Source organism: Centroberyx gerrardi, chromosome 10 (assembly GCF_048128805.1).
Source record: "Centroberyx gerrardi isolate f3 chromosome 10, fCenGer3.hap1.cur.20231027, whole genome shotgun sequence".
Lineage (NCBI taxonomy): Eukaryota > Metazoa > Chordata > Actinopteri > Beryciformes > Berycidae > Centroberyx > Centroberyx gerrardi.
Genome location: NC_136006.1, coordinates 22,575,054 through 22,596,608, shown reverse-complemented (window position 1 = coordinate 22,596,608; position 21,555 = coordinate 22,575,054). Strand labels below are relative to the sequence as shown.

The following is a 21,555-nucleotide window of genomic DNA, read 5'->3' as shown; positions in this document are numbered from 1 at the left end:
GCAGCCTTGGACGATGTCGAGTAGTGGGACCTGGTCTTTTAGGACACGTTTTCATGTGATGGACCCCCACATAGGCAAACTTAGGAGTTGCTAATTTTGTCCCAGGGATGCATATGGGAAGATTTCTGTTGTTGTTGATTTAGTATTGAACTGTAAAACTATAGTCTACAATGTACATAGGGAGATAATAGTGGTGAGAGTGAAAGCTACTGTATGATTACAATAGTCAACTCATGCACTGTAACTCATGCACTTTAGGTTAACTGAGTAACTGAATAACTTGAGTCTTTAAGAGACTGTGCGTGAAGTGAACGAAGACAAAAGCAAAATCATTCAAATTTCCACATTTTCCTGCAGCCTTAGGTGAAAACAGGGTATTCGACTGTGCTGAGGGGTAATGATAAAATGACGAGGTGTTCTACATGGACAGCAGAGAAAACCATTCTCACCAGGACAACGGGGCAGATGTATGAGGGCAGCAGAGTGTGGTCCCTCAGGGCTCCTCCATCACACTCTGGCTTCACATTGGATGCACACTTATTATGGAGCTACAGAGGAGAGGACAGGCAGAAACATAAGAACTGTAGGCGGAATCCATCTGTGAGACTGAGTGGATCAAGTGTTACGAATATAAAACGCTTTACTTTTCAAGCCATTCAGCCCGACAAGTTAAACCACTGTTTTTCAACGCCAGGCAATGCAGTGTCAATCAAAAACTTTTTGAGTTATGCATGAAATGGTTTCTTGCTGAAATGATAGAACTGACAACAACTGTTCTGTGAATTTGTGAGTTTTGACAGTGCGGTTGATGTTCAGCAAAATTAAAATGCACAACTCAATGGTGACATCTAGTGGACTTAAAGGCAATGGCAAGAAAAATATGTGTGTGTGTGTGTGTCTGTGAGAGAGAGAGAGAAACTCAATTTACATGTATTTGTTTACATACATACTTGCACATGGTAGCACTTTATAGTGGCCTTATCCCACTGTATTAACCTGTGTATTAACCTTCATAAACACATTAAGTACAGAGTTACTGTACTTAATCTGCTAATACATAATGTACTGAGAAGAGTGTAACAACAGTGTAAGTACAACAAGCACAATGCAGTAAAATTAATACTTACACCCTTTTAAGCACATTATGCATTTGGGAGATTTTCATTAGTACTGACACTGTATTACTGCGCACTTACAATGTTTTTCCATACTGTAGATCAATGCACAGGTCAGTACTCTGGAATGAGGCCGTTGTAGATAAAGTCGTTACCTTATACACTTAAGAGTACAAGTGTGTCTAGGCAAGGCAGACTCACAGTGATCTGACACCAGACACAGTGCAGGCCTGTTAGGCCCTGGTAACACTTGATGCTTCTGTGACAGCGGTCGCACTTGGTGGGAGAGTTACCTTCCATCCACACGTGCTGCATAGCCTGGAGAGAGGGACAGAGAGAAAGAGAGAAAGGAAGAAGGGAAGAAAGAAAGAACAGAGATGTCAGACGCAACTGACAAAAGGAGATAGGAACTAGCAACAGCAACCTCAACTAAGAAAGACAAGGCTTTAAATGAAAGCAAATTATTGATCAATAGGAGGAGTAAGACTTTTCCAGAGGCCTGACAGTGAATTTTAACCCAGAATTGAGATAATTCACAAAGCTCAGCAGGCCGTAATCATCATGTGACCTGAGAGTGGCCAACCAATGAGCCAGAGAAATCATTTTAGAAAGGGCCTAGATGATATTTTGACTCATGCATGTGTTGTGTTTATACTCACGTTGGTGTGTCTACGTGACTTAGCGTAGGTGCTAATGCAGGCAGCAATGTCTTTGGACACACAGCGTTCGTGGACTGTGTACTTGCATACTGTGGGGGGAAACAACGAGATATAAGAGTTTGTACAGTGAGACAGCAGCTCTTTTCACTTTCTGATGTTAACCTGCACTATGTTGACCTAGTTCTTATCACAACAACTTTTACAGCACAAACCCATGAATGGCAAAGGCTAAAAAAATAACATTCCTACAAGTACATCAGAGATCAACTCAGATCAACACTTGGTTTTGTGGAAACGACACAGAGTGACAATAACATTAGCCTTGAGAACTGCTCCATGGCAGAATTCGATCAATAATGCAATTACACGTAATGACATAGCTAATGTTTTTCTAATGGTGAATGTGAGACCTTTTAATTGAAAAAGAACATTGATTCTTGTGCACTCAGGCAAAAAGGAAGACTGGCAAACAAACAACCTCAAATTGAGAGAGATACAGGGAGTGAAGGGAAAGAACAGGCAGAGATGGAGGAGGAGAGAGAGAGAGACAATGACAGAGACAGAGAAGAGGGGAAGTCAGAGGAGGAGAAAAAAGAGGAGATAAGGAGATGTAAACTGACACAGAAGGGCACCAAGGCAGACGCACAAATAGATAAACAGACAGGTAAGTAGGTTGGCATACAAATAAACAAACAGAGAGAAAGGCACCCAGGCAGACAGACAAATAGGCAGACAGACAGACAGACAGATAGGAAGACAGACAGGCGGGAAGGCAGGCAGACTGTACAGAGAGACAGGCGGACGTGCGGTATCGACCATCAAGCCGAGCGAGGCTGAAAGCCAGGTTGACACAGAGACTCACAGGAGCAGCAGAGGCCCTGCTTGCGGACTCCTAGCAGCATGGTATGGCAGTAGTTACAGTAGGCCGGTTTGTTGAAGTGCTTCAGGCGCCACACATGCTGCCCATCCTCCTGTACATTCTAGAGGGAGACAACAAAAGAAAGATGAGGCATAGAAACAGTCATTTTTGTGTGACTAGGGTTTTTAAATAAACGTAATATATTTATCACAACAAAGATACAAAGTGCTTCACAATCACATCACGATTGTCAACCTGCCACTGACCAAAGGCACCTAACCCTCATGGATTTGTGTGCCCAACTAGTCCAGGAACTGCCACTTGAAAGTAGCTTAACTAAGCTTTAACCAAACTTAACTAAAATTTTAAGTAATAATCTGCAACATTTTCATATATATAAATGTCTGTTTTGCTACTAAGACCAACTGAAACAACACAACAGTGATTCATCCTATATTCAGTTCATGAAAGCTTTTACATTTGCTGTTCTAAACACCCAATGTCTGGTAGGTCTTTCCCAGAAAAAATCTTCTGGTGCACAAGAAGTGATGTGTTTTACATTTCCAGCAGCGGTAACAGCAGTTTGTTTGGAATAAATAGAAGGAATAGAAGAAATGGGTAGGTCGAGAGCAGCAATAGCCACCATGGCTGAACGGATAAAGAAAAGAGCGCCACCTACAGAAACTCAAACTTCATCAACAGAAAATCCAAGGAAAAAGACGTCACAATACAGGACACACTGATTGACAAGTGACCGCTTAGCAACGAAGATGTTACCAAAATAAAAAAACAAACAAGGATCTAGAAGATTACCACTTTAACTAACATTAATGAAATGTAAACATTTTTTATTTGCAATTTTAAATTTGTAATTTTAATATATGTGTGTGTAAAAATAAACCACACATGTAGTTTACTCCCTCCACACACACACACACACACACACACACACACACACACACACATGCATACCGTCTCCATGCCCAGGAGGACCAGTAAAGGGATGGTGGTGAGGCCTCCTCTGATCCACTCCTCCAGTGTGACTGTCCCATCTCGGTCGTAATCAATCTCCTCCATCATCTCCTTCAAAATCTAAAGGGGTGGAAACACACACGGCAGTCACAGTCATTGACACACTAACATAATGTAGGTTCAGAATAGGACTCTAAATTATTGAGCATGCTGTTTAACAAATCTCCATAAGGTCAATTTTTCAGGAACGAAAAAAAATAGCAGATTTTCAGATAGACAGGGATGCACTTTTGAAATTTGACAGAGCTTTTCATGGGGCTTAGGGTCATGAAATGTTCTCAATAGATGAGGGATTATGTGAAACAAGTCAATTAAAAAAACACCAAAGTTGGAGTTGAAGTGGAGGGAGGGGGCTAAGGGGATTCGTCTTCCTGTTTTCCTTCAAACTTACCTACCATCTTTTTAACTCTACTTAATAGTGTGTCTACTCACCGGTCGTAGTTCTGTTGAGTCCCACTCCAGGTACTCTGCCACATGGACCATCTGATTGATGATGCGATCCAGCTCCTACAAAAAGAAAGAGATCCCATATCAGGACAAAGAGAAGACAACAACCATCCTCCCATTGCTGTCTACAACAATCATCACTCCTCATGTATTTCAAACACGGAGGACTGGTGTGAGAAATGTGGAAACTCCCCTGCTTATGATGTGAACGATGTGCGTTAAGTCAAGTCATAACTTACAGATGTTCCATACAGGAGAAAGTGTTGAAGTGCAAAACTATTAAACTCCTCTGTCTGTGTACTATGTATAGTGCGGCATATATCACAATTTAGAGTACACTGAATTCAAAGAGGACATTCTCTGTTTATGAAACCATTCCAGCACATGGCTATTATGAAACTGAACAGAGCGGCAGATCCTACTATTAACAATGATCTCATGTAAACACAGCCGCTGTCACCGAGTGCTCAGGTTGCTATTCCTGGAGCTGCTGTGCAAAGGGCAAGGAGAGAGAGAAGACATCGAGAGAGAAGACAGAGAAAGAGGGAGACAGAGAGAGTTACTGAGATACAGAAACACAGAAACAGAGAGTCCACTCACCGAGCTGTCCAGCACCCCGTTGCCGTCTGTGTCGTACAGCCGGAACATGACTAGAGGGGAACGAGAGAACAGAGATCCCATGATGACTCAGATATCCACTGATAATGAGTCGCTGTCTGAAGCTGCAATGTGACATTCCCTCCTGGACTCTCTCCAGAGGGCCACGGGGTTAAAGCGGGGTGGAGCGTACCACTTCTGTGTTGCTGGCGGGAGGGTGGGGTGGCAGTTAACAGAGATTAGCCCTGTCAGTGTGTGTGCGGATATAGCCTTAGACGCTGAAGAAGTCAACTGGGCACACCAGGGCTTAGGGATGTCGCTGATCTGCCCTCTGTGGCTTCTTGCTAATGAGGACGTGGAAGTGAGGTAGCTCTGGCCCTGTGGAGGCAGGCGAGAGGAGCAAGGAAGGGCCTTATTACTCTTAGTCTCAACCTTAGCTGACATGAGGTACCTTAGCTGAGGTCAGAGGTATTTGTGAGTCCCAAACACCACCACCATCCCCAAGCAAAACACACAGATATTGCATAATTATGACAGCTGCTCCCACTCCACATGCCCATGAGAGAGGAGCTGACCCTCTACCTTCATCTCCATCCCTGTCACTCACACTCCAGCTTGTCCTCCGGCGTTCCCCTCTCTAGCAGGGAAAGGTAGCAGACGATGTCCTTCAGGAAGACCACCTGGGGCGACGGCAGGGGGGAGCCCTTCTGGGGCGACGGGCTCCTCCGCAGCGACAGACGCGTCTCTGACCGGTTCCTCTCTGTAGACGCACAACACGTGTGTTCAGAGCGGCCCACAGGCACACCATCACTCTTTCTACTCTGTTTTGCATCTGCTGGTGAAATTAATTGCATGAATTTAGGAAAACACTGAGTGTACTGAGCTTACAGAGAACAACAGGTGGAGACAAAACAGAGCAGTGGAGAAAAGGTTGACAATGCACAGTATACAGAAAGAGGATGATGATGCCACATGCTGCTGACCAAAAAAATGTGACATCATGTGACAGGGCAAACCAATCTGAAGAGCCAAAACACATTAACAGCACCAAGAGGGGTCGAGTCACGTTCCAGTGGTGGACAATTTTAACAGTACAGCATTGTAATACTTTAATATACACCTTAACTCCAGAAATGCCCTAATAACAAACCTCTTATTCAACTGCCTTTACATATGATGCTCCTGAAAATGGAATAAACCTCAGGAGACTTAAAATAGATGCTCTCATTTCACCCAGCAACCTCAGTGTGTTTCCAATGTGCATGAACTCTAAACTTTCATTCACTGATCAACCAAATGACTGATTAATACAAAATTCAACAACTAAACGCATTCTAGGGAAATTAGAATAGCAATGTGAAGCTGAATTACGGTCAAATCTTTGGCCTTAGCCTTACTTTCAATTTACATTTGAGGCATTTAGCCGATGCACTTTTCTAAAGCAACTTACAATAACTGTGATAATAACCATTTATACTCTTATCTGGTCTCACTGCAGCTAGCCTCACCTGGCGAGAGGTGGGGGGACACCGGGGACCTGGCGGGACCAGCGTTGGGGGTCAGGGCGTTGCTGCTGCTATCTGAGGGTTTGACCTGGGTGCAGGGCGATCGGTGGGACCCCCCGGGCGTATGGGCCCCAGTCCCTGAACGCTGCGAGGAGGAGCGGGAAGAGCAAGGGGAGGTGGTGGCCCCCGAGCCCGCGGCGGTCATCGCGCTGGAGTGCTCCGGCGTGTGTCGGCCCATGGCTGATAGGATGCTCTTCCCATTCATCCCTGTCAGAGCAGACGCCCAGAGGGACGGACGAGGACAAAGTAAGAGAGAGAGAGAAGATGAAGATGAATGAGTTGAACAGAAAATGTAAAAATGGTGGGGGATGAGGGATGTTAGATGTGCAAAGCGGTGATTACTTTAGGAATCGATGCGTCGTAAGCGGCAACATGAAGGAGTAAGTGGGGGGGTCGACAACACTGCTTTAAAACCTTACAACAATACCATTCGCAAAGCAATAATACCATCAAAATCACTGTCATCCACAGGCAAAATACCGTATGAACTCACACCAACACAACAAGAGCACACTGACAAGGGAGCAGGGGGATATTAGCCAGCAGGGCTCTTGTCCCATTAAAACGACATCACCCTGATGGCATAGTCGGCCTGTTCCCTGTACCTGTAATGGGGGCACAGGCCACTTCAGTCTGTATAGAGATGCCTGCGTCAATGGAGCGGGCTTCTGCGGTCAGTCAAAGTGAGATTTGAGGAAAAAGAGAGAGCGGCAGAGGCACAGAGAATGAGTGAAAGTCTGGGAAAACTTAACCAGAGTGTAAGTTATATATCTACATACAAAAGATGATAAAACTATAAATAAAAAGTGGATGTTTTCATTAGGAGACAAGCTATACATCTGAATTAAATGAACTATTCTAAGTACAACATAATAATAGCTATATTTTGGATCCACTGAATACTGTCATGAGCAGAAAACTAATGCTTCCACCTCAATTGCACTTTCAGTTGATGTAATAGAGGTCTCCTTTATTATATGGGAAGGAGCAGGAGAGCAGGAATTATAGAGACAGATATTATGTTGGACCCAGAGAGCAGAAAGTAGCACATAAATCTTAGAGAAGCATTCACTAGCTGTCTGCAACATCATCGTGATGGTAACATTGTTAACACTAGGCAGACTTCCTCAAACTCTCTCTTGCAATTAGGAGGCATATAAAGGCTCCCTGTGTCTCAGAAGATATAATGATGACATTAGTCTACGCCACTGCTGAAAGGGTCATAGTCAGCTTTAATTACATCACTAAAGTCACCGAAAACATCATAGGAGGATACAAAAGGATTTGACCTGTATAACAGTAACTAGCTCCAACCAGATTGGCAAATGTTACTCAACAGTTCCATCATATCAGTCTGTGAATTCACCACCAGGTGGCGCCGTAGGCTACGTCAGGTGTCTCTCCTTGAGAACTTGATCCCAAACACAGACACTGAAGCAGCAGCAGACTTTCCTCAGCCTGATTCCTCCACACCAACCACTGATCTCCCAGAAAAGCCTCATGTGATTTGATTTGCCAACAAAGATTTGTGTGTATTTTTCTAACTATGCAATCCATCACTAGGCCTGCTGACTTTGATTAACGCGCACTATTTATGCCTGTCACTTGTATGCGGGCTTCCACTGTAACAGTACTGTATGAACATGATTAAATTAGGTTTGATCCCTAAGACAAACTGTGGCTCTGAATGCTACCAATGTACAGTATGCAGATAATGTTAAGAAAACAGTAGATAAAGAAGATCCTGTAGTTACATTAGATTGTGTTACAGGAAAAAAATAATTCAAGCCAAGAGACAACCTTAATAATCTATTGGCCAGTGTTAAACCTGCTGCTATAAATCTCGAAGAGGTAATTGATTCAGATCTAAATTTGGATTAAAAAGTAAAAGGGGTTGCGCAGTCTTGCTTCCTCAAAGTTTAAATATCAATGCATTTATTTTGTCTCATTTAGATGATTGAAACTCTCTTTATTCCTATCTATGTGAGAACTCCCAGTCCCATGACATGCAACAAAGGTCCCAGGATGGAGTCAAACCTGGGACATCGCCAATTGAGCCACTGGGACACAAAAAACAAAACGTAAGAGATGAGATGCTATAATCCCTGTTTAGCATTTCTACACTGTTGGCCTGTTAGTTTCACAAGTGCTGGATTTATCATTTGCCAATCCCCCATGTCTCTTGTTATAGATAGGAGGCCAATAATACCATAGAAATAGATATTCTAATTCGACTGTCCTTCCATCTCTCCATCTGTCTCCTGCTCAGCTGCTCTCCAGTGAGCCCGGTGCCAGGGCCCACACAGCACTCGTATTTAAACCCATATGGACGGGAGGAGGCAGACGCACATTTACAAGCTGCACAGTGCAAGTAATGAACGAGAACGCCCCAAAGATGTCTGTCTGCCGCTGTGCCACAGCTCTAGTCAGTATGAAGTCCTTGAGTAATCAGTTACATGGTTCATGAGCATGTGTGTGTGTGGGTCTGTGCGTATGTGTCAATGATTGTCTATTTGTCCGCATGTATGACGGTGCACATACATGCCTGCACACATTTGTGCAGCATCAAAGCGAAAGAGTAAATTTAGTTTTAACTGTCAAGAGCCAATCTGATTGGATTAAAGCGGTAATTCCTGAGATTCTTGTTTCTAGATTTTGTCTTCATCTTTGTTGCTCAGCGCTCATTGCTGTGGTGTTTCTGCACTGCTCTTCCCAGAGATCACCTCTCAATCAAACAGTGTGTCCAGTATTGTGAGTATTTTTCTTGGATTTTCTGTTGATGAAGTTTGAGTTTCTGTAGGTGGAGCGCTTTTCTTTGTCTGTTCAGCCATGATTGCTATCACTGCTCCTGCCAACTACCCAGTTCACCACTGTTGCTGCTGCCAGAAACATAAAACTGTGTGGCAGAGGATTTTTCCCAGGAAGGACCTACCAAACACCGGGTGTTTAGAACAGCAAATGTAAAAGCTTTCATGAACTAAATATAGGTTGAATCACTGTTGTGTTATATCAATTGGTGATAGTAGCAAAAACGGAAATTTACTTATATGAAAATGTCATGGATTATTACTTTAACTACGGGATCAGTGGAGGTAGAGATACAAACAAATGGCCTACCCAGCATGCCTGCTCCTGCACGGGACACGTCAGGAGAGCAGCCTCCTGTCTTGCTCTTGAAGGAGGTGAAGAGGTGCTGACACAGCTCTTCTGGGATGTCGTTCTCCAGGTAAGTGGCCATGAAGAGCTGGAAACCCTCATAGTCGATGGGCTGCAGAGGACAGGAAAGGACAAATAGGTGAACAGAACCACAATATTCAAGCTCTTGAATTAAGCTTACAACAATAATGAATGGATGATAAAGTTGCTACAATAATGAGAAAAATGTAATGGACTCTCAGATTCAAGTTGAATTGCCCGGGAATGTAATTCTGTAGCCTTAATTTCGGATGAGATGGCAATACTTTTTTGAAAATAGTGATCTTAATGACAACACATAGTTTTAAGCCATTAGAGCAAACATACTTTATGGATTTCATGGCACGGACAACTTTCTCTTGTTTAAAGCTTTAAATGTCAGTAAAATGTCAAAAGCGCACAGTCTGGCAGACCGGTCAACTGACCACCAGACAACATCTCTCTAAGCTTAGTAAGGAGAGAATGGAGGGGCTGGAAACTGCGTCCTGACAAAGGTCTGATGGTTTAAACCAAAGATGTAAGGAAAGCAATACAGACAGCCAAACATGTCATATAAACATTCCTGAGTTGTGGTGCTGAATTCAGAACCGTTTCTAAATGTCATTGTTAATGTCCTGTGAACCCCCCCACCTCCCTCAGACACGTGGTGTGAACATAGTAGCACTGAACTCAAGTCAATGACCCTCATGAACTTTGCCCTTTCCCCTCTGGTAGGGTGAAAGATCACCATCTGTAGCGGATAAGACGGGGTTATGTCATGTTAAATGCTGGACAGAATGTGCATGCAGTCTGCTGACACAGACACCACACAGCATGCAGGGCCCGCCGGGCCGAGGCTTACTTGGTTGAGAACGTCTTGCTTCTGTTTAACAGTTGGAATAGTGGCAAGGAGAGGGAGGAGGAAGGAGGGAGTGAGGGAGGAGTGGGTAGAAGGAGAGAAGGGGTTAGCTACTTTCTGTAAAGTAACATCTCCAATGAAGATGCTAGTGGTCGGGGTTCGGACCAGGCTGGCTGCCTCTCTCTCTCTCTTCTCAGCTGTGGTTCTCTGGTTAATCATTCTCACCCAGGCACACTAAACCTTTGGCTGAACGGCCTCAATATGTTGCTGTAATTAAATTGCATAATGTGATCTATTCAAAACCTTACAGGAATTCTTGACCTCATACTGCAAGAACAGCGCTAGGATTGGGTCAATTGTGGACTTCGACATGGAGTTTTCCGTGTCTGAGACATTAAAAATGGATTTTGCCAATGAAATCACACTTTTATGTATATTTTTCACATCTATCTGTTTTGTATATGCTCCATCACATCAGAAACCGCATTTGACTAGCCGCGTCTTGCCACACGGTATGCGATCCAGATTTCCCCCGATGGTTTGAATGGGTTGGTACCGGACTCAAGTAAATACAAATAAACTGCTGAGACATCTTGAGGCCGTTTGGGCCAACTAAACTCTTTTCCTCGCAGGGAACATTTGGGTCGCACCAAAATAGGACAATATGAAGCCGGACTCTTTTGCACATCAGGTCTTAGTATGGACATATTCCTGTAGTCTCCCTCTGTTCCGTGGGTTCAGAGCTGTTGTAATTGACGGCCATCACAGAAGAACACACCGTGATGAGGATCCTCCCTCGGTTCTGCACTGTTGACCTAACCCTGAGAGCTCCCAAAGCCAGCCGGGCCCACTGAGGCATTATTCATATCACTCTCTTCTCCTTATTTGGCCAAACCGACCACGAGACTTTAATTTGCTGTGCATCGTGGAGCACGGCAGATTCAGAGAAATATGCTCATGCACACGCATGCCATAGAAAACACACACACACACACACACACATTAGTGCAACTCCCTCTCTCTCTCACGCACACACTCACTTTTTCTTTCTCTCTATATATCACTATTCCCTTCTTTCTCATTCCCTCTCATACACACACACACACACACACATAAAACCACACACACTCAAAATCATAGACACAAACGTCGTAAAATACAGAGAGCTTTGTGTTCATAAATATGTTTCCTCGAAATAAGTGCACCCAGATGGATTTTATAGGATTTGTGGAATTTCTCCGTCCCTCTAGCAAACGTGTTTCCCCCCAGAGTCTAACCGACATCCCATCGTTTCCTCTGTGAGCAGGCACACTGGATCACATTCAAGGCCGCCAATCTGCAAATATCTCTCAAGGGCAACTATGACACATTTACATGGTTCATTTAATCTTTTTCATTTTGGCACGGCTTCCACAATGATTTGATTGATTTCCTCTGGCCTTAAAAGGTAGGGATAAGGGGGCTATGAGGGGTGAGTGCTTCTGCGGAGGAAAAGCCAAAGAACCGTCTTTTCTAGATCTCTGAATGGCAGAGTAGATCTCTGTCTATCTAGACAGGGTGCGATGTATCAGAGTGAAAGACTACAGAAAAATACTTAACCGATATTCCACGCAAGCCTACTCCATGGACGGAAATGGAAACTAGCTTACATTAAAGAAAAATCCACCCTAAAACAGTTTAACACTGTTAACAAACAGCAATTGCGTTTCTGAGCCTGTTTTGTTGTTTAGTGGTTTATTTCTCTTATTCGTTTTCTTTTGTTTGCATTTTGAAACACCCCTAAATGGTTACAACACAACAGGCAGTTGATGGTAACATGTCCTTCTGGTTGTATCTCTCTTGTAAAAACAAGTTGACAAGTTCCCATGACCATTTTCCATCACATCAAGGACTACTATATGGGTACTCTCTAATCAGAAAATCAGTTGAACACCAAAAACCAAGTAGAACAATTTATAAAAAGACTGCTTTGTGCTGCAGCTTGGGTGACAAAAAAAAGACCGTTTTTTATGTGACATGATCAATTCTGCTGTCAAATGAGCTCAACCAAATGACCCAGTGATAAATTTGTCAGGCCTGATGGGTATCTAGCCATTAACAGCTGTCAAGGGAAACCCTGTGGGTGAAATGTACAGCCTCTGTCTCTCCGTCACTCATCAATCACTGAGAAAAATGCTGCTGCTGTTGTCTGCTATTCTGATCGGAGGGAAGGGATGATGGCTTTGAATGCTGATGATGGCTTAACATGTCAATCATTCTTCTTTTCCGCTAACCTTCCCACTCTGTCGTTTTTTTTTTTTTAAATCTACATTGGAAGAGGAAGGAGCACAGTTTGGCTGAGAATGAGGTAGATAAAAGCAAAAAGTGGGAAGAAGGAGAGGGTTTTCAGTGTGTCACAGTCACCAGCAGGCTCCGAGTAGATTCCACTACAGCTGGCACCATGGACTGATGAGTCATTAGAGGTAGGAACACACACACATACACACACACACACAAGCTAATGGGCGGCAGGAGCAGCGCCATGGTGACCACACACGGTTGTCGCCATGGCGCCTGGTCAAGGTCCGGTCTCAGACAGACCACATGACCTCTTGAGTCTGACTGGTTCCTATGGCGCCAAACATCCAGCCGGGCTGTTAGTCATGTCATCACAAATAAAGAGGAGAAGCTGACAGTAGGGCGGAGGTGATAATGAAGAGGGAGGTGGAGCAAGAGGAGGAAGGCGAAGACAGGGAAAAGGAAAATATAATACATAGATGGAGTCGGGCTTGGAGGCAGCGGAGAAAAAAGGATAGGACAGCGGGAGCTGGACGGGAGGGAAAAAAAGGTGTTGAGGAGAGAAGAGGAGGAGGGCTGGAGTCAGGGTTTGAATTTAATACCTGCCAAGCGCCAAATGACAGTAAAACGTGTCTCTGGTGGATAAATCAATAAGGGTCACCCGCCACCTTGGCCATAAACTTTTTGAAACGATAACATCTGAATGTCTTGAATACAGTCTTTGGTGTTTGCCTGTTTTCAAACTTTGTCCCTTCTGACCCTTCTGCCCACCGTACAGTACTCTTTCTGACTGTGAGCCAATCAAATCAAGCAAAACAATGGCTCTGTATCAAACAGGCTCCTGACTGACTGACAAATCAAGATAAATCTGCTCTTGTCACTTCATTGAATGCTTCACCCAGTACCCCATTCTATACACAAAATAGCATTGAAAATGGGCAGGGTGACATATTTCTATGAAAATTGTATATTAATTAATTTGCCTGGTAAAAATAATTCTTGGCAGGTAATTTGATTTAGTTTATCACTCTTGGCAGGTGAACCAAAAAGTTCATTTCAGACGCTGGTTGGAGATGAGGATAAGTGGGTGAGATGTGTTAGCGACAGAGGAGGAGGAGGAGAGAGAAAGAGAGAAAGTTATGGTGGGTGGGGGCGAGAGTCGGAACTGAAAAAAGCCAAGAGATTAGCGAGGGCGTCAAAAGTCCAGATGACGGCATAAAATTTTTTTTTTTAAAAATACAGCACCAACTGTTTCGGGTCACTGTGGCGATCTAATTCTGTGAGCTGATTTGCTGATGTCAGGGGCCAAAGTTGGTGTTGAGTGCGTTGAGTGTGTCCACCGCAGTCTACATCTAAAAATGGAGGAAGTGACTAAGCATTTTGGTGATGGATAATGCACTGAGTCAGAGGGACTTAACAAGCGGTTGCATCCAATAACGTCACGCCGCGTGTTTGTGCGCGCATGTGTTTGTGAAAGAGCGAGCGGACGGGACAGAGAGAGAGAGAACTGAATAGAACCTGATAAACAGGATAAGAGCGGATGGAGGATAAAGGAGTGGAGCGGTGCGGTGCGGACGTACCTGCTCAGGGTTGTATTTGGAAAGGACTCCTTCACCGTGAAACTCCTCCAGCACATCCTTCAGCTTCTTAGTGGAGTCTGGGGAGGAAAGAGAGAGAAACGGATAAAGAAAGGGATTCCCAAAACCACATACTCCTTATGAAAGTGTTGATACTATGATACTGCATTACACTTTTGATATTACATTTGATGCTACATATTTGTAACACGTAACTCCCTAAATGTAGAGCATTATTTTATTTTGACTCAAGTAAAGGAGCCATATCATACACAGACTGCCACCAACCGCATTTCCTCAAGCAGATCTTATCATATCTCACAAACAAAGTATTCCTTTGGACAAAATCCCGTCTCAGGACAGAGTACACATTGCACATCTTACAGCGAACACCCTGATTGAACTCGCCTTTGCTGGGAAGTGCTGCATCGGTTGAGCTGAGCCTGTGAGTCACCCTGTCAGTGACTATACGCAAAAGGGGGACATGGTGTGTTTTTCACTTTTAGATGCTAATCTCTTGTCCATGAACGCACAAACAGACCTCCCCACCACCAAACACACACACACACACACACGTCACAGAGTCTCTGTCCAGAACACTAACCCTAACGACCCTCCTCCCACGATCATCTGTCATACAATTGCAGGGGTCACATGTACACATGTGCATGGGCAGACACCCCACCCACCCACCCCCACACACACATATGCATGCACCCACTCATAAGACCTGATTTCAGCAATCATGTTAGCTCCCATAATCAACTATGGATGGGACTTCCTGTCAGACACATCACTTCATTATATTTAGTGCTCGGCAGCTTTGCAGGCTGTAATGCTTTCCTATTTTTGTCGGGCATTAGACGTTCACAATGACACAAGCAGAGAGCGGAGTTGAGGACCTGAGATGAGGAATATGTGATTAGAGAGCACCTGGTGTGTAAACAATACAAAGTCTACTGCATTAGCTGTATGCGCAACGTGGTTATTAACCTGCAAGCATGGAACCAACACCACCATCAAATACATCCAAGTCAACAGCATTCATTTGCAAATAATTATTCATTCTTTACAGAGAAGCAAAGGCACAAACTAGGAATGTCTAGCCAATTATAGTCTGCAATCTACAGAGCTACAGCCACTATTATGATCTTGTAGAGAGGTTTATAAGTGGCTATATGGCTTTATAATGGACACCAACCATTCAACCCTATAGAAGCTCTTCATTATGGAACCCTGCCTTTTGAAAGAGATAAACAACCAAATTCTCTCTCTCAGACACACACACACACACACACACACACACACACAGTGTCCTTCATTAAGTCCTTGATTGATTGCATGGTGATATACAACCCTTTCCCCCCACTCTCCACCATCACTGAGAGAAAATGAGACCTTGCAAGCTTCCAGGCACCATCCTATAGTGTGCATTTGTCATGAATCACAATCCTCTTCTACAAGCTCAGAAACCAAAACACATACTGGATAACACAACAAAAGCATCATGAAAAGAGAGAGGATTAGGTCATTTTGTGTCCTGTCCTGTGCAGTGTCTTGTCCTGTGTAATTTAGAGTGACAAGAGAGAGGACACTGACATGGACAGGATAGGGCACAGTACTAGGACTTTTGACAGATTATTTTGCTTTTACTCAGCCATTTAGTAAACAATTAATGCATTTAATCTTTGGTAGGCTATTAGACCTGTTATTATGAATATATAAATGTCTGAGTGCATTATTATCAAACAAATGTAACAAAGTAAAAGTAGGTACATTCAACCAGTAATATTTCAGTGAGTTTGTAAAACATATTATAAACTTACTTACACTGAAATGAGCAACAATAGTTACATGAGGTTAGGCTCGCAATTTTTCGTCGACGACCGCCTGAGCCCACTGGAAAAGTGATGTCAAAGTTTAAGTGCATAGCCTTGAAATGCCTCCTCAGATATACTCCCTTTTTCACAGAGATGCTCTCGCTGCACAGTAAACACACAGGCTGTGTACCAGCAGGCACAAACAAATACTTCTCTGTCCACTCATTGTTAAATTGCCTGTTTTCATCGTCGGTTTTTCTTTTTTGGGGTCGATGCAAGCGAGGAGGCCTAAATGGGTCTGTCAGTAAAATAGTAGTTGAAATGTTGACAGTTTCGCGAGCCAGACGAGTCTCGCGAGGTGCGGCGACGTCAGCGACGCAACGCGAAGGCGCCCCAGAATAGTGAACAACAATGGCGGCGGCGATGGAGTTGCAGCACTGGCTGTCAAAGAAGCTATATCTTAAATTAATTCAGAATTTTAAGATAAATGCATAAAAGAAGAACAAATACATTGAAGTTATACCTTTTTTTTTTTTTTTTTATCAAAGGAGATGTTTTCGCTCTTCTTCATACTGAACAGGACACGAGTTTGATCTATCCGCTAGCTCCGCTGGTGGTGAAGGAAATGGCACAGAGGGAGACTCCAGTACTCATCGTTGTGTCTCCATTGGTTGGACCCACAGAGGACCAGATCCAGGACTATGCACAACTGGGTATCACGGCCATGCAACCTGGTGAGAAGCTGTTCGAATTTTGATGTTCTCCCAAATAGCTGGTTCATGAAGACCAGGTGGAAGCCAAAGCCACATCCATTGACTGGAGAAGAAGGTATGAACTGGAATGGTATAGCTGACATAATTAATGATGTATAGCAACCTAACACTTTAAATGTGGTGCGGAATGAACTGTAAAATCTTTCGGTTCGGCTAAAGCCTCTTCTTCTTTAGTGTTTCATGGCGGTTGCCATCCAATAAGTTGCATTAGCGCCACCTACTGGCTTCTGTCAATACTGACCTTTATGGAAAAAAAACTCTTTCCTTTTCTACACCCTGCATTGTAAAATCCAGTTTTTTCCTAAAAAGTCAAACTTATCCATCCAATACTGTTACACATAAAATACAGTATACCCTTTAACGTCATTTCCTGCGTTCCAGCCTGATTGAAGGCCTCATCATCACAAATGGCTTAAATCTTTCAGCTAGGTTTTTAGTTTTTTTTAGGCTAGAGGTTAGTCACAAGTGAAAGTTGTGTTTTTGTACTTGGCATTTTGCACTGTATGATCATGACACTTTTGGCTGCAACGCTTTTCTTGTGATTTTGTGATTGTGTTTTTGAGAGCATCTGTTTTGCTGGAGTTGTGTTCAAAAGCATCTGTGGACACTAGACACCGTGTTTTTAACTGAGATCTTCACCTAAATCAACACTGGGGGTTATTTCACAGGTACACTCTTTCACACTGAAAATCTTCCTAGGTGTGACCCAACTTTTTTTCTCAGTGTAGGAGCCTTTTGGTGACTAGTTTGTTTGGAAAGCTAGCTACCCAGAGGCACAGAGAGAGAGGGAGAACATAAGAGTTTGCCACAGCTTGTCTGTGTTGAGTGTTGACAATAGGTTGCCAGTAATTATTCCCATAGACTGCTAGCACTGACAGGGCGGGAAAATACAAACAACTTACTTGTGTTATTGGCGGAAAATTACGCAAGGTGCATACATTTTTATAGGATAAATAAATTCCTATTGTTTTTTAATTAGTTGCTCAGAATCAGTCAAAGGGCTTATTTGAAATGACTAAAGGACTGGATTCACAGGCCGCCAGTTGAAAAGCCCTGCTCTACTGCATGGATGTCACACACACACACACACACACACACACACACACACACACACACAACTTTAAATGCTATGTGGAATGATGTTCCCAAATTGGTTGAGTTCATTTCTAGCGCTGCAAACACGGCATTGTGGCAGTTGTACTCTGCATGCAAATGAATCCTGATGGAGTGAAAACTTCACATAATGCTATTCTTATCCTGAGAGCTAAATATCGTGACCAACCATCTGCCACTGTAGAGCTGGCAATAAAATCTTTCTTTCTAGTAAGAAAGAGAGAGACAGAGAGAGAGAGAGTGGAGCTAAGAGTATTTTTAGTTGGCTGCTATCGATAAAATTTCACAGATGAACGAGAGAGTGAGGAGAGGGAAAAGGGACTAAATCGAAAGCAGCCTCCCTTCACCAGCAACAGAATGAAGTCATGTCTCCAGTCGACCATCTTTATTTTTCCCTTCTACATGAGATTCTGTCACACATAGATGCACTTACACACACGCACACACACACATGCACAGATCGGCGCACACACACACACACCTTTTTACATACGTACAACCACATATGACCCTTCAACACATAATGAGTAACCATTTCTGTAATCATATACTATATCAGAATTTTGAGAACTCCATTAGCTCGGTTCTTAAGTCCATTTCAGTCAGTGATCTTCCTCTTTTCATTCAATTTCTAGTCTCAGTCGATCAAACATGTTCAGCTGGTGTGGTTGTACTTTGTGTGGGTCTATGAAAAGAAAGAGTGTATTTTTCTTTGTGTGTGTCCATGTTTGTGTTTGGTGTGCCAGTGTGTGAACGCATGATTGTGTGACTAAATGCCTTGTGTGAGAGTGAAACACTGTATTCATCGTCGACAAAGAATCCACCAGGAGCGAGAAGACAGATGCTCTTTTGACTAACAAATGTGGCCGCGATAGTGAGGAAACAACAGCCGTGAGTCTCAACCATCAGGCTGAAAAAAGTGGCGTTCTGAAAAAAGCCTAAGCCGAAATTCATATTTGCATGTACAGTCACTCAACTTTTAAAGGAAAGATGTGACACCAATCATCCAGGTAAAAAAGAAGTCCACTGTTTGCTTTCCCTGTGACTTTATATTGCTTTCCTACTTGAACCTACAAGAGATGGTTTGCTCTCTTAAACTGAGTTGACACTCCTTGGTAAAGTCGGGTCGTATGAAGCCTTCGGCACGGTATAACATGAAAACTGCACCACATTATATGGCTTTGAAAACAAAGCTTATAAGTATAAGATGCATGCACATGGACACACCCACAGACACATGCCCAGACACGCACGCAGAAACACACTCATCCAGGCACAGATACACAAACATGCACAAAAAGAATCAGGAACCGAAGAATCAGAAGTATCGGTACTCACACTCGCTGTATTGTTGCAGCTGGCTAAATTCGGCTGGGCTCAAACACACCCAGCTCCCGTCTCCCATCCTGCCTGTAGCCGCGGGGCCCGGGAGGCGGGGGGGGGGGGGTGTATGGGAGTGTGTATGGTCCACAAGCGCTGCTAGGGGAGTGATGGTTATCCTTGGGTCAGGTCGCGTAATAAGACGGAGGTGAGGAGGTGGGCTGTCATCTCTGCCTCTTTTTACGACAAGCACCTCGTGAGCTCGCAGGAGGCGGGAGGCTGAAATAACTGAGGCCACATGAGTGCTGGCGGAGGCGTTGAGAGTATTGGAAAAATTGGAAAAATGATTTTATGGAGATCAGCAGTGTTTTTCAAGTAGATAAATGGAGGAAGGGGGGTTGTTGCTTTTCATACACCCTGGAGTGTAGAAGCAGAGGTGCTTGAGTCACGTTTGCCGCTTCTCCTTTGTGGGAAATTGTCTGCCAAAATTGAAAAAAATCAAAATACCCAAAAAGTTATTTTAGTCTACTGGTAGATGTGGGGGCAGTCAGCCATTTGACCGGGGTTGAATGCGGTTTGCCCCTGTGCGGTTCAATTCCCAGCCAGCCCGCGGCGGTGAGGATAATGTCAGTCAGCTGTATGTCCACAAGGCAACTGTCTGTCACAGCAACAAACTACTCCTCTCGGCTTGGAAGATAGCACGAGGTCTCTCAGCAGGGCTGCAGCAACAAAAACCTTTTCTGACCTAGATAGAGACAGACAAGGACAGAGAGAGACAGACAGAGAGAGGGAAGACAAGTAGGCAGAAAGAGTCAGAAGAAGATAAAGGAGGGAGAGAAAAGATTATTCTCTGGTGAGAGATTGTGCTGTACAAAATATATGAATCTCTTTACACTGCTGATCATAACAGATAAATCGATAACAGCTCAAAATCCTCACAAAGACAGAGGGGGGGAGGATGATTGCGGACGGAGGAGGGGAGAGGGATGAGGGAGGGAGATAGGGAGAGAGGCAGCGAGGGAGGGATGACGGCAAAATATAAACCTGAAAGCAGTTAACCGGGCCGGTCTACAAAGGAGGGAGATGAGGGAGCGATGGGGGGTAAGGGAAATGGATGGAGATATACAAAAGGAGATATACAGTAGAGAGGGAGGTCAAGAGTGAACCAGCATTTGAATGGTGTATGTACAGTAAATGCATTGAGGAGCAGGGACTCATTTTTATCATTAGTATTCATATTAATCATTGAATTGAATTGGTCTGTTATGTATTATCGCATCATATTGAGGATGCAATTATTTCTTTATGCCAAAAACAAATTTCACTTTGACAACAAATAAAGAAACTGAAGCTAAAACGACACACAGATCAAAGACAGTGCTGTCAAAGTCAAACACTGGAAATATTATTTGGAAAAAATGAGTATTATGCTAACAGCACAGAGGGCAGCAGGAGTCCAGTGGTTAGAGAAGTGCGCTTAAATCCTGGCTAAGAATACTAAGAAGCTCTCCCTTCCCTCAACAACTCCTGTCAAACCAAGGAACTTAACAATCACTTTATTTATAGAGGACTTCAAAAGAGAAAAGAGAGAGTTATATCAAAAGACAGTTACAGCGCACTTTACAAGATAAATAAAAATGTCTAAAAGTAATGTACGAGGAATAAAATCTAAAAGGGCAATTGCACAGAATAATTAAAACAACAATAAAAACATGATGGAGACCATTCAAGTTCAAGTAAAAGCAAGCTTTATAAAAATGTGTTTTTAAAAGGAGGACACTGAGTTGGCTAGAGGGCAGGTTTCTCCAAAGCTGAGAGGCCCTGATGGAGGAATTTTCATCATTCTTTTAGGCTTCAGCGTAAACTGTGGAATGACCAAAAGAGCTCTGCCAAAGATCTTATGTTGTTTGGGTTCATAGGGGGATAAAAACTCAGAAATATAGCTAGTCCAAACCGTGCCTTAAAGGGAGAAGCTAGATTGTGGTTGTACCAGGCAGCTCCCAGGTATGAATGTCTGTAAATAATAATAATAATCTTTATTTATGTAGCACCTTTTAAAACAGTGACACAGCGCTTAACAAAAGGACAAAAAACATAAAATCCAATCAGCAGCAGAATCAATAAAACAAGAAATACAGAAACAAAGCAGAGCTATAAAAGTGAGCAAGTCTATAAAAGTGAGTTTTAAGAGGCGATTTAAAAAATGATACAGATTTAGCCAGCCTCGGCTCCTCAGGCAGTTCCTTCCAAAGTCTAGGAGCCCTGATGGGAAAATGCCTGATCGCCTATTGTTTTTGATCTACATTTTGGAACAGTCAATGGGAACCTGCCTGAGGACCTCGGGCTGCAATCTGGTTCCTATGAGGTT

At 43.5% G+C, this 21,555-nt stretch overlaps 1 protein-coding gene across 1 annotated transcript in view; it reads right to left on the bottom strand.

The window, feature by feature from the left end:
- The window catches only part of dgkg (diacylglycerol kinase, gamma), a 66,737-nt gene extending 46,809 nt beyond the window's left edge, over positions 1 to 19,928 (bottom strand). The window contains exons 1-12 of the mRNA XM_078286016.1: positions 19,206 to 19,928; positions 14,165 to 14,241; positions 9,392 to 9,542; positions 6,218 to 6,481; positions 5,317 to 5,469; positions 4,713 to 4,762; positions 4,098 to 4,172; positions 3,606 to 3,725; positions 2,637 to 2,754; positions 1,775 to 1,863; positions 1,317 to 1,433; positions 450 to 548 (exon numbers count right to left, since the gene is read on the bottom strand). Of these exons, the coding sequence (XP_078142142.1) occupies positions 450 to 548; positions 1,317 to 1,433; positions 1,775 to 1,863; positions 2,637 to 2,754; positions 3,606 to 3,725; positions 4,098 to 4,172; positions 4,713 to 4,762; positions 5,317 to 5,469; positions 6,218 to 6,481; positions 9,392 to 9,542; positions 14,165 to 14,241; positions 19,206 to 19,272 (1,380 nt within the window). The 5' untranslated portion in view covers positions 19,273 to 19,928. The remainder of the gene's footprint in view (positions 1 to 449; positions 549 to 1,316; positions 1,434 to 1,774; positions 1,864 to 2,636; positions 2,755 to 3,605; positions 3,726 to 4,097; positions 4,173 to 4,712; positions 4,763 to 5,316; positions 5,470 to 6,217; positions 6,482 to 9,391; positions 9,543 to 14,164; positions 14,242 to 19,205) is intronic.
- Between the last annotated feature and the right edge of the window lie 1,627 nt (positions 19,929 to 21,555).